General features: G+C 38.3%; 1 protein-coding gene across 1 annotated transcript in view; it reads left to right on the forward strand.

The window, feature by feature from the left end:
• Positions 1 to 13,519, forward strand: part of tenm2a (teneurin transmembrane protein 2a) — a 223,040-nt gene that overhangs the window by 85,313 nt on the left and 124,208 nt on the right. Inside the window, 1 exon segment of the mRNA XM_030144885.1 lies at positions 1,150 to 1,200. Within this exon segment, the coding sequence (XP_030000745.1) occupies positions 1,150 to 1,200 (51 nt within the window).

Genomic DNA, 13,519 nt, shown 5'->3' on the forward strand with positions numbered 1-13,519 from the left:
GTACGCCTCCATACTTCACCCACTGGTTCAAGGACTTTTTGTCCATGCAGTGAGAGCTGGCCGGTTGAAGCGAAGTAGTGATGCACACGAACACACAGCATGTGTCTGTACATGTCTATTTAAGGGTTAATCCCCAGGTTTGAAAAATGCCCTGCAGTCAAGATCAATAAACATTTGTCTATTCAACATGCTGAATACAGTGCCCACACGGTCATATTTGCACAAACATCAGTGATGAATGAGAAATATAAGCATTCGCACTCCATGTGTATCTATGACTCAATAAAGACAGTGTTGGATCAGTGAAGAATGATAATGCACAGGAAGACAGACCCTCATGTAAAAGTAGGTGCATAAGGGCAGTGTCTAACAAAAGCTCGGGAATATTGATCATGGTAGAGGGATGCTAACATTAATACAATAAAGGAAGGGAGCCTGGAGTGATAGACAGAAAGGGAAAAGAAAAGCATAAATGAAGAATAACAATGAAAGAGAGATGAAGAGGGATTTCAGGGGGATTTAATCATAAAAGGAACACTTCAAAAAACGTCTTTTTGTGTGCTCTTGTGATGATGTAAGCAGCCGTATACAATAATGCATCCACACTGATGGCCCACCCATGCTAACAGCATTAATAATAAGAAAAAGAGAGGCACAGGTGCGGTGAAATATCATCGGAAACTTGTTGTCGACTATGCAGCTGCCCTAATAGGGAATTTTAGTGAGCTGTAATGGCCTCTCGTGCCATCTTCAGACCTGCCAGAAAATAAGAGAGAAAGGGAGAGAGGGAGAGAGAAGGAGCATGAGAGCAAATTGAGAATTCTCCAGCCAATTATGACTGATCATATTTTCCTCTGCATGGTGCTGAAACTACTTTTGTAGTTTAATGGTCAGCGCTTTTGCTCCCTAATGCAGACCCGAGGTATCAGATTGAGTGTGAAAATGAAGCAAAAGGTGGATGACGGGAGGGGAGAGGGTCACATTCTCTTTGTTTTTTATCAACCCATGTTTCAGTTAAGCATTTGTTGTTCTGTTTTATTGTTTTGTTTTTGTCTTCTAAGTTATGTTTCCCTTTTTCTTTTTTCTTTTTTTTTTAATCATTTATTGTGTTTTTTTCCCTCCTTCTTTTCCATCTTTCATCACCCACAGCTTACCTAGATGATGAGGAGGATGAGGACCCATTTGGAGACTATGTGATCAGTAAGTCATATCTGAGTGTAGCCTCTCTTAGATTATTCAACCCTTTTAGGCCTCTCTGTTAGACTGTGATTGTGTTCGATGTGATGTATTTGTATGTGATTTGCTGTGGTGTGTATTGGGTTGTATCTGTGTAAAAGAGACCACTTAATGCCACAAGTATATAACCGATCTTTAGCTGTGAGACGACAACATAATCTGAGGTGTCTTTAAGAACCTCTGACTGCACATATATCACCGTAATTACTGTAATATTCACATGTCCATTGTTGAAATTTGTCAGTATCTTGGTGTGGAAAACAGAAAAAGGGACACTGGAGTAATTGGTTTCTGTACATTACGCTTGTGTTTCATCTGATACAAGGCAAGGCCATTGTTCTTTTCACATGGCTCATCTACATTTACGAGCTCCTTTCATTATGATCTCCTGTTCATTAGCACACGTCCAACTGGTTAATCTCTTTGCACTTGATCAGAGAAAATTTCCCAGAGGGTTGTCTTTTTTTCTCTTTTCCTCTGCTGTTGCAAACTCAGTCGTATTTACTCTTGTCTTTGAGAATGTTTGTCTCCGTGAGCGTGAATTAGTGTTAATGTTTGTGTTATTGGGCTCCGGAGTTTTCATCTATTTTCATTAGCCAGATCAGAGCAGTGGAGAGAGTGAGAGGGAGACGTAGGAAAGAAGGTTAAATATATGTGTATGTTAAGAGGTTTTTGCCATGAGGCCTGTGCTGTAGGATTTTTCGTGCACATTATATGCATCTCAGACTTAACACCTTAGGTTGTAACCTCCAAGTGAATAATAAGACATTCATGCACATGGCAGCGTAGGGTGAAAAAGATAATGGATTGTCTGTTTGGGATCATGTCAGGGTTAATCTTCTTGAAACAACACAAGGTGTAAGTGCCACTGTATATAGTCAGTAGTACACACATATCTAGTATGTGAATTATCAGCTTCACTGTATACACACAGGTGACAAATTAAAGGAAAATGTTGTCTTCCAGGATGATAATACCATCATCCACAGGACACGAGGGGTCACTGATGCTGTGAATCAGATGTCATGGCTGTTACAGTCAGGTCTGAATCCAACTGAATACCTATGGGTGAATTTATTGTGTTAGACAGCGTTCTCTAGCACCATCATCAGAGCATTAAATAAGGGAATATATTTTCAGAGATTCGTGTTCATCCCTCCGTCCACAGAATCAACACCAAAGTACACTGAAGCTGTTCAGGCAGCACATGGTGACCCAGTACTTTACTAAGACACTTCATTGTGGCTTTTCCTTAAATTTGTCATAATGCATAAAGGAAACAAAACAGAGACTTTGAGTGAAACTGCTACTGATAAAAATTCACAGACTTTTATCCTCTGGTTAAATTAAAATACTTATATGAAGCAGCATTTTCACAGATGATATTTACTGATATTAATTTCCCTCTATGCCTTATTTTATTACTTTCTATCTGTGGGGAACACACTAAAAATATGCTATTTGCGTTGCAGTTTCCTTGGTTTCTAGTGAGTAAATATTCACAACTTCCTAAGAAATAAAGGTGTATGTCTCTGTATCTAAAAACATATATTTCTTTGTCTCATACAATAACTCATTTTCAATACTGTACACTATATCTTGGCACTTTTAAGAGTAAATGCCAATATGAAATACAAAATATAAACTTTTAGATAAAGGATTTCTGGTGGAGCAAGGGAAATAATCATGTTATAGACTGTCCTGTTTAGAAACTGTCTAACGACCTGAAGACTACTTCAGTGATACTGATGTACAGGACCATAGTAATGGCAGTAGAATGGTAATATTATGAACATTCAAAGCTTCATGACTATACAAATCAAAAATCCTCATTTTCCTGCCACTACGTCTGCAATAATTAAAGCAGTATTTCATTTGGTACATTTTAGATTTTAGAGGGATTCAATTTCCAGGAACAGCTACACTTGCTGACACCACAAGATTTCTATTTCTGTGTTTTACATTACATTAGAATATAGCATGCTTAGTTCTTTGAAAGATTAAGGACTTCCAAAAATGAATTATTTTCCTGCAATATACTTGTTTATAAAGGAAGTCAAATTTAGGGACAAAAAAGCAACTAAATAATTTTACATTTAACAGCATTTGCAGATATAAATGTATGCACAGCATAATATGTAAATCCATATGTGGGAACAATAACTGTGTCAAAACTCACTGACACAACACAAAGGCATGGAGAGCTCTGGTTACAGAAAATTTTGTTGAAAATGTACAAAAAGGAGCTACTCAGGTAAATAAACAGCAACAAAGTATTTTAAACCACAGTATAAGAAAATAATCATTTTCAAAATATTTAACTTTGGTGTATTTTCAATGCTTGACTGTGCTCTCAGACTTTACTGTCATTATGTAACAGTTTTGTTTTGTTGAGTGATTTCAGCACTCAGGGAGCTTTGAAAAGAAATTTGTGAATCAAATTGAAGCAAGATGTTGCAGAACTATTACTGTTTAACCACAAATGCTTGAAATGTTGTCAGACTCATTCACAGTTTCAAATAAAATAAGAAATAAGCCTTGAAATTAATAGAGAACGTGTGGGTGTTTTTTAAGATTTGATGTATATCATTATACACAAATGAAAGACTAAAATTTTTAGTGTTCAGTATTGTTGATTGTGGTTTTGCGGTCCTTCGTTTAGTTGTGTTTAGTAACGTGTTTGGATATATAAAGACGTATACATTGCAAACCATGTGGTTTTGTCTGACGACAGAAAAAGGGCAGCAGCCTAGAGACTGCTGACAGATCACAAATTGCATCTATTGTTTGGAAGTTAACAGGCACAGCGTCCTGAAGAGAAAAATCCCCTGGGACGAATCATAGAAAAAACGAGTACAAGCAATGGATGTTAGTAGAACATTTTTATGAGAGCTGGTTCGAGTGAATAGAGAAAGCTGTGGAGGACCAGATATCATTCAGAGGTTGTTTTTTTAATTTTTAGAAGGAGCGGTTCCAACAGCTGCCACTTTATTGTCCTAGGATACAAATAAAAAAGAAATGAGCATCAGTATCATCAGTAACAGAACAGAATCAGCGGTGCGGTTAATAAATCCTCATAGTCATTTTTAGCATATTTTAAAATAGAACACATCTAACACATCTTCATCCAGAAAGTGCCAGTACCCTTGGCTGCCCTGTTAGCTTTTCTGCCGTCTCTACATCAACATGTTGCAGCTGTGCTTGACGTTTGGCACTTCCTCCTCCAGCAGAGTGATTATGACATGGTATGGTATTTTGTTTTCTTGGGGATGAGAAGATCAATGCAGAGCTGATAGTAGGGCTGGGCTGAGAGCAGAGAGAGCGGATAAGAGAGGGTAAGGATGTAGCCTTGTCGCCTTTGAGTAGAAACTAGGGATCAAGTGATTTTAGGGGAGGGGAGGATGGAGTTAAAATCAGATCATAGAAAGAGGACAGAGCATGGAATGGGGGGAGATTTTAGTGGATTTCAGGAGAAGATGGAAAGTAAAGAGGGAGGCTAAGGAGGAGGAGCAATTGAGAGGAAGATCCAGCTTTAGCAGCACAGTAGAAGAGATGGCTGAGGATTAACATTCTGTGACTGTCTGCAAGTGCAGGGATAATCTCTGGTGTCCTGCAGAGCACTGTGGGAAGCCCCCTACTGCCATGGGGGTAGAGGCCTACCACCAGGCCTGTCACTGAATGTGTATGAGCTAACACGTGTGTGCATGCGTGCTGATATGCAGCTCTCAGTCTTGGTGTAGCAGGTGGAATGAGGTGCTGATTCTAACCCCCCACCATGCAGCGTTCTGAGCTGCTTGATGGATATTCCCCAAGGGTGGCATGAGACAGGCGTGGTACAGGCATTTTTCTGCTAATGATGCCCTTGGTCCAGAGCTATTTTATCTTTAACCCTTCACTGTTGTCTTTATAACTTAAAAAGCGGAAAATCTACAATCCAGCAAAATAAATGCACAAATGTTTCTTCTGTATCCACTGAGGAGGAGTCATTGGATAGCTCCTAACAGAGTTTTAATCCATATTGATTTGTACTTCATGCTGTCTCATCGAATAGAGCATAGCTCCACAGGGTACCACCCAGCATGGTAAGACGTGGCATGACGGTAGCTTCTGAGACTCTGCTGTGTTTGTTTTTTTGTGGAAAACAGAAAGAAGGAGGATATGTGAAATTAGAGATAGGTACAATTTTGTAGAAGAAAAGCAGCAGTTGCATCAAAGAAATGCCTTAACTTTTTAGGAAATCTTAGAAAAGTTAGATGAGAGGATTAATGTTTTCTTCATCTTGCAGTTAAAAATAAATCTAGTGGCAGGTGGTTAGCTTAGCTTAGCATTGGAAATGAGGAAACAACTACCTTGGCTCTATCCAACAATAACAAAATCTGTCTACCAGCACCTGTATATCTCACTAATTAGCACATTATTTCTTGTTCATATAATCTGTGTAAAATCCAAAGTGTTAAAACAGCAATTTGCCATTTGATGAGGGTGCAGTATTTCTTGGCTGGGAGCAGAAACGTCCTGGAGTTCCCACTAGTTGCTTGGCAACTGCTTAAAGCCAAAAAATAGTAATTTAAGGGACACAAATGTATGACTAATGTCACTCCGCACATATGCACACCCATGAAAAGCATTAGTCTAAAATGTCATAACCTACATTAGTTTCTCCTGTAAAGTGTAAACTCCTGATAGACAAAGGATCATGTACTGACTTGAAGTCCTTTTTATTGGTTCTACATTTGATGGGTGGACTTCAAGCCTACAACCTGATAAGTTTTAATCTATACTATTTTTAGCCATTAGAAATATCCCCTCTGGAGCTATAATAATGTACTTCTGCTCCCATTTGCTGAGTGGCACTTGCTATAATGACCAAACTAATCTCAGTGATTAAAATTAGCTGATGTTTTCTCTTAGATATATGTAAAAATGGTCACTATGCTTCACTGTACTGTATTATTTCCAGTCTTATTAGCATCTACTGAGAGTCTTGTTTTTTTTAGGAAACGTATCAATTATCAACTTATGTCAAGCTTTTGGTTTAGTAGGTTTATATTTATCTGAACCTTCTGCCTACAACTATACAGCACTTGAAACCACACTATTCAGCAGAAAGAAAGCAGACATTGATGTCAATATTTCTGTTAAAACCGTTTCTGCTCCACTCAATACTTGCTTTAATAGGCTGCCTTTGTTTTGCAGAGAGTCAAATGGGAGGAAAGAGAATAGATGGATAAATCTATATCAGAGTCTCTAACCTCTGGTTGTGCAAGTCCTCATGTTTTGCCAGTTAATACTCAGGCCTGGCTAATCATCAAACAAGTATCTGATTTCATCTTCCATCTCCATAACCAAAGCATGGAGATGAACTGGCATCTCAGCTGTTCCCAAATCTCTTTTTCTGAACCCTTTCCATGGCTGAGCCAAGTGTAGGTTGTTCATACAGTACAGACCAAGCCTGAAACATACAAACAAAGGACTTTGTGAATCTGTGTCAGCTGTGGTGATTTTGCCATTGTTGCAACTTCTTGAATATGAAAATATGCAGATGAGGAGTATTTTACTAGGCCTTTACCCCCCCCTCCCCCCCTTTCCAGGTTATGACACTGAAAAGCTCTGCTCACTTTATGCAGTGGCATACCTGTCCCACTAGTTACAATCAATAGTACATACTGGTCACCTTTAAACTTAATCAATGGGTCAGTCCAGACAACTCCATCCTGTGTCCGCAGTGGTCCTTTTGCAAAGTCATAACTATCTATTTTAAGGCAGCACGGCAGCATGTCACTGTAATCAATAGCAATGCATACAGTACATAAGTCCCAAGCCGATTTCCAAGATCAGTTGCAGGACAAAACCATGCTTTTTTTCATAGATTTGTATCAGTCGCAATTCATTTTTGTTCTTTTGTTGGTGGAAAACAAACTTATGTTATACTCCAGGTAAGCAGCCTGACAAAAATGCACCCTTGCACACAAAATGACATGCTGAAACCTGTACTTTTATGCAGAATGTTGCATTTGTTTGAACTATGGAGAACTGCAATCACATAAATAGCATCCAGCAGTTAACCAGCCGGAAACCGATGAGCGGAGAAACCAGAGCTCCTTTGGATTAGAACAAACAGTGGCTTTGTATCTGTTTCAGCAACATTTTGCAGGATTACCACACCACTAAAGTGCTGCCATTGGTTGAAAACTCATACTGGGGATAAAGACAGGCAAATCCTGTTCAAACCTTCCTGCCACAACATTTCCACAGTGACTCTCATTATTCAAAACACTTCGCTATACAAAACTGTATTGAAATCCTACAAAGGGAAGCTGTGAATCAGGGTTTAAAGAATGTTTCTGTTAGCGTAGACGTATTCATCTTTCAGATATTTTACAATTGGAGTACACCTATTTATATGTTACAGATACACTTTACATTGACATAAAAAGTACTAAAATTGTTTGGACGTCAACATCATTTTCATTCATGCAGTTGGAGAAAATACAGCGGCCAATATCAGCTGACATCAGTCTAATCATACTAGTCAGTTTTGATAATACAGACAGTTTATATTCTTCTGCTGCCATCATGTGACATTTCACTGCCCACCTCAGCAATGGACTAAATCAAAATCATTCATCTAAATCAATATTACTGTATGCGGCAGTCACCTCTGGGTGTAATTAATACAACCCAGTTCTGTGCACTTATTAAACATGAACTGACCAATCACTGATCAGGAGCCGGCTATTGCTCCTCCTTTTTTCCATTAAGACAGAGAGAAGGCATGAAACTGCTAAATATAACATAGAGGGATGAAAACACAGGAACATTTGCAGGAGAAAAACACGGTGAAAATCTCATGGAATGTCTTTATCTATTCAGTGTAATCTAATTTTCATTTTCAAGTCTTTTTGAATTTTGTCACAAGGCTACATATTGATTTTACTCACTTTTGATTCCAGACTTCCTCTCATTTTGCTTTTTCTTCTATCTGCTCTCAAGGCTTTCAGGGATGAACGGAGTTGTAAATTTTCTGTTCAGTGTAGCCAAGCCGAAGTGCTAAGATCATTCCTTTAACAGCACTTTCTCTCCTGTCATAGGACATTTCCACTACTTGGCTATTGGTTTTTTTTTTCAAAGCATATTTTGCTCTCTTTTTCCACTAAAATCACTTTCTATCCTTCAGTCTTCCACTTTTCCTTCTCCCGCTATGTTTATTTGTGTTCTTGAGCTGTGAAGAGGCAGAAATGCTATATCTGGCCTAGCAGAGTGAAAATGTCAGGAAGGGTAAAAAAGAAAGCTGTGTGTTTCTTTGCTCTATAGATTCACCTAATCTTTTAGCCTTTGCTCTGCCAATATCTCAGTATGTTTTTATTGTTTGTGTGCAGACTAGTACCTCAATCACTGTTTTTGTTTTGTTTGTTCGTGCTTAAGTTTGCGTAGGCATGCATGTCTGAGAATATGAGTCAAAGACAAGTGTTTGACTTTTTGAGCAGATTTCATTTCTGCCTTTCTTCTCCATTCTCTCTTTCATTTGTTTGTTCCTCCGTCTTTCAGTTCTGACTTCACACACTTGCTTCACACATCTGCTGGATCTTTTTCAGTTTTTTCCAACAAACTAGAATTCATCATGAAAGCATCCAGTGGCCTTTTGAGGCCAAATATAGAAGACAGTTTCTTTCATATGCTTTTTTCAGTTCATTTTCTTTTGCCTATATTTTTTCTTGTACCTATTCTGTGTTCATTCATGTGACTTTGGCAAAGTTTGACTGATAGATAAAGCTGATCTGTAACATTATAGTTATACTGAAACAGGATATAGAGCTTTGTTTCTTATCCAAACAACAACAACGTGAACAACATATATGTGCATGAAACCACACATACATAAGTTAATAATTAGCTGTAAGTGTTCTTGACTCTGTATGTTAAGGACTCATCCAATGACTGATGGTGTGGGATGAGAGGTATGAAAAGTGATAGATTATTCACCCTTTCCAACACACCCACGCACACACACTCGCATGCATATCCGAACTCACCTTTTTCCCTTGTCTCTGTCATGTGATTCAAAACTAAATCCTATTTTGCGTTCTTAGGCCCACACATTTACACTGTGACACAGAGAGGTGCGCATTATGAGTCTAACTACCTCTGTAACAGTGTCACATAGCCAAGTCCCTGTTTAATCAGGCCACTTACACACACGTGCGCATGCACAAATACACACGCATACACTTTGCGGAGGCCATGTGTTGGGATGGTGATAGAGGGTTGGCAGTTGGCAGACAGACAGCAGACGCTGTTCTTCGACATCAAACGTCTCAGAGCAGAATCTCACTTTCATGCCTACTCTCTCTCTGTAATACACATACATATACACACACTGATAGGCACGCGCAAACACAACAACGCACATTTCCTCTGATCTCGCTGCCAAAACTCAAAGACTTAGAAGGACTAACACACATGCATGCACACACACGTACGCACGACATATACTCAGGCGCTAAAAAGTCTTGAATTAAATTTCGTCAGCCACTGTTGAAACCCACTCTGCGAGACGCAAGAACAAGTTTTATCTGTGGCTTGAAAATGATTCAAAATATCATCGTCTTTAGTATTACTAAGAGTTATACTTGATGAGTCTGTGCCAAGCAGCACTGATGTTGTTCAGAAGGATTACCGAGAAACATTTTTTTGGTTTTTGTTTGTTCATCTTCTTTTCTATCTATATACAGAACTGATCTGTATGGCCATTTCTAACAGGTTGGTTATTTAGCCGCATAATTATATTACGACTTTTTTTTTTTTTTTTGTCTAGTTGGTGTCTGACCTTTCTTCTTAATTTTGAAATGTTGTTGAATTTCTTTTGTCACCCAGTTAAAACATTACATTAAATATTCTACTAAAATAATTGTTAATACTTGGGTTTATTGCTTCAAGATAAAGAGTGTATCCTATTAAATACTTTTACCGTGGCAGCCTGTTTATAGTCACCCCATTTAAAACTAATATTAGTAGATTATCTTTTTTCTGCAGCACCATTATTTATTTGTTTATTTATTTATTTAACAGAGCAATCTGTACTTTTCCCCTGAAATGTAGATCATATGCAAAATTAAGATCTACGATATAAGATCATCAGATTGCCCAACCTCTAACTTCAAACAGGGGCAGCTAGTTTATCATTTAAAGTTTTGTTGATAATTCCAGTTAGACGTGGGTATCGATCCCATTAGAGAGCAAACAGAATGAAGAACTAAAAGTGATGAAGAGGTCTGATTAAACCCTCGCTTAGCTCCACTGAATAATGTAAAGGTTTCTCTTCTTGGTAAGGGATTAAATGTAACAGACAATGACAGAGAGCGGACTGAGGCAACAGACTAGATGGAGAGGTATCACATAGATATGATTGATAAGATGAAAAGTGATTCATCGACTCAACCTGACCCAGCAATAGCCAAATATTGAGCCATGAGCGGCGAGTCGGCGAAGGTGAAATTGACTTCTTGTGTCTTTAGAAGGCAGGACTTTAGAGGAGGACTTGATTCTCATCAAATATAAATCATAGAGATAGTGAGCTAGCCTCAACTCTGTTCATTATATTTATTGAGCTTTACTACATCACAGTGGCTTTGTCTTATCTTAATGGAGTTAGCTTTAACAATTTCTGGACACGTGCACATATTTCTGCATGATTTGTGTATAACCACCTACAGATACACTTCACACACACACACACACACACACACACACGATCTGCCTTCACCTTGACAGTAGGCTGAGTTAAGATGCAGTATTGATTCAAAAAGTAGCTCCACTCTGTGTATGGGGGGGTCAGTGAGGAGGCCACATTTATGTGATGCTGTTTGTTTCCTTGTTTTCATGCGTGTGCGCACTTTCTAGCCGGCGTCTCCTCTAGAGTAAGTTGGTCGGCCCCTCTGCCCTTCAAAGTCATTTGGAATTCATCTGCAAGCCTGACCCTGACAGCTGTTTGTTTTTCCTCTCCAGAGAAAGGAAGAGGAATTGAGGGATGGCGAGGGGGGTGTGGTTAATGAGTGAGAAAGTGATAGATATCGGATAGGACAGAAGAAGAATGGATGTGAGACCTCGGGAAAACTTGCGCAGAGCAGTAGAGGACTGCTTCTATTCCCTTCTTAGTGGTCCCAGTGCTGTTTGACTTGTTGAGCATTTGAGACACACAGGACAATAAGTGTATCTCTGAACAGCTTCTATTAGTATCCCTCATAGACCACTAGCTTGAATGTGTTGAATCTGTGTAACAGCATGAATGCAAAGCAGGACACAGCAGCTGAGATAAAAGGACATACGGCTCAGTAGCATCCCTCAGTGTAAATATAGGTTTTTCATGAAAAAGTCAAAGTGTACCGTATAAGTGTGTCATCTGGGATCAGTGCAGTAAAATTTTTAAAGCCTCTACAGCTGAGTGTGATGAAGAGGAAACCCGGTGGGATGGAGAGGTTTTGTCTTTCGTCGGTGTTCGGTGTAGGTGTAAGCGGATGAGTAAATGGACACAAAGGAGGGAGTAAGGATGCTACGAGAAAATGTGGAGAACAACAGCATCAAGAGGGGAGTCATAGGTGAAAGGAGAGGGGGGAGGGAATGAGATGGAGAAAAGACTTGTGATTGGATAAGTGGGCAGAGAGGAGAGGTGTCGAGGGAGAGCTGCTATCCTATTTTTACACCTCTCCTTTTGGGAGGCCCTATTCTCTCGATCTATCCATCATAATGACAGAAACCCCCAAAACTCACTTGTTTTTTTCCTCCCCCCCTTTCTCCTTTTTTCCGTATGTCTCTATTCTTCCATACAGATGGATGACAAATTAAAGGAAAAAACAACATAAAGCATCTTAGTAAGGGTTCAGCATGACACGTGCCATCAGAACAACTTCACTGAGTACGTTTATTTAGTTTTATTTTATTGGTTTATTTAATAGGGACCATGTGTATTTATGAACATCGCTGGATAAAAAATACACCCATGTAAATATGCCAGTATTAGTAAAAATAACTATGTTTCATCTGCAGTCCCTGGACAGGTAACAGTTTACATTCACATCATTCCACTATTATTCCAAATATGAAAATATTCTGAAATGGACAGGTCAGGTAACCAACGTGTTCGGTTTAGATATGTTGAATTGTGAATAAAACTACTTCTGATTAAGAAAATACAGGATATACTGATGTTATTCCAGTTTTTTCAGGATTCTTTGGACATGCACATAGAGCATTTGGAAAATTAGTTTAACCTATAAAGACCCAGTGCTATTTTTGTAGCAGTTCCCAAATTCTTTTTTCTTTTCTTAAGTGATTTATCCCTTTTTATTCTAATATTATGCTAAATATTTTGCATTGTTACATGAAAATCAGGTCTTTCCCTGTCTTTAATTCACTGATCATGTAGATGTCCATAAAAGTTTAAACTGAAGTTGAGTTTTTTGGGTCTTTATGGGTTAATGTGTTTTACTAATATTGTGTTTTGCTGTAGGTTGCTGTTTACAGTCAGCTGGGGTAGAGACAAAGATCTTCTCTTTTGTAGAGAAGGATGCTTCAAAGAAATGTCCACATTGGTGGTCGGAAGGAGAAAGACACCTACTGTTGAATATTATGACAGATGATATCAACAGATTTTTCTGGAATTCAGCAAATAAGAAAATACTGACAGCTTCCAGAATGTGATTAAAAGAACCAAAGGGTGAAGCTAAGAACATCTGTGACAAAGGAAAGCTTTGAAAAAAAAATTATTTTTAATCCGCATGGCTGCATGTAAACACAAATATTAGTAGAATATTAAATTTACATAGCTATGTAAATACCTTACTAGGAATTATGTCTTTGTCAGATGGGTAAAAAATACAATATGAATATTTTGTGCACATAAATGCAATTGTCAAGCTTTACCATTGATTCCATAAGTCTGTGAAATCTGCAGAGGCATGAACACCATTTTTCCAAAATACATTTCATAATTATACATTTTGATGGTGTGGTGGAAAGGGATTTGTTCAAATAAAAGCTTCACAATGAGTATGTTTACATTCATGTAATATTATACATATAATATTCTGAATTTGTCATTTCAATGGCATTCAGTCTGGATATTCTGAATTATGTCTTTTTCTAAATGGAGTATTTTCCAGCTAAAACGGATAAACCATATGCAGAAAATGCGCAGGTTATGCCCCGGTATTAACATTTAGGCACTGGTTATTGATCACATTATCAGTTCAGCTCATTTTAAATGGTGAGTTGGTGCTGTGTGTAA

The sequence above is a fragment of the Sphaeramia orbicularis genome, chromosome 10 (genome assembly GCF_902148855.1).
Source record: "Sphaeramia orbicularis chromosome 10, fSphaOr1.1, whole genome shotgun sequence".
Taxonomy (NCBI): Eukaryota; Metazoa; Chordata; class Actinopteri; order Kurtiformes; family Apogonidae; genus Sphaeramia; species Sphaeramia orbicularis.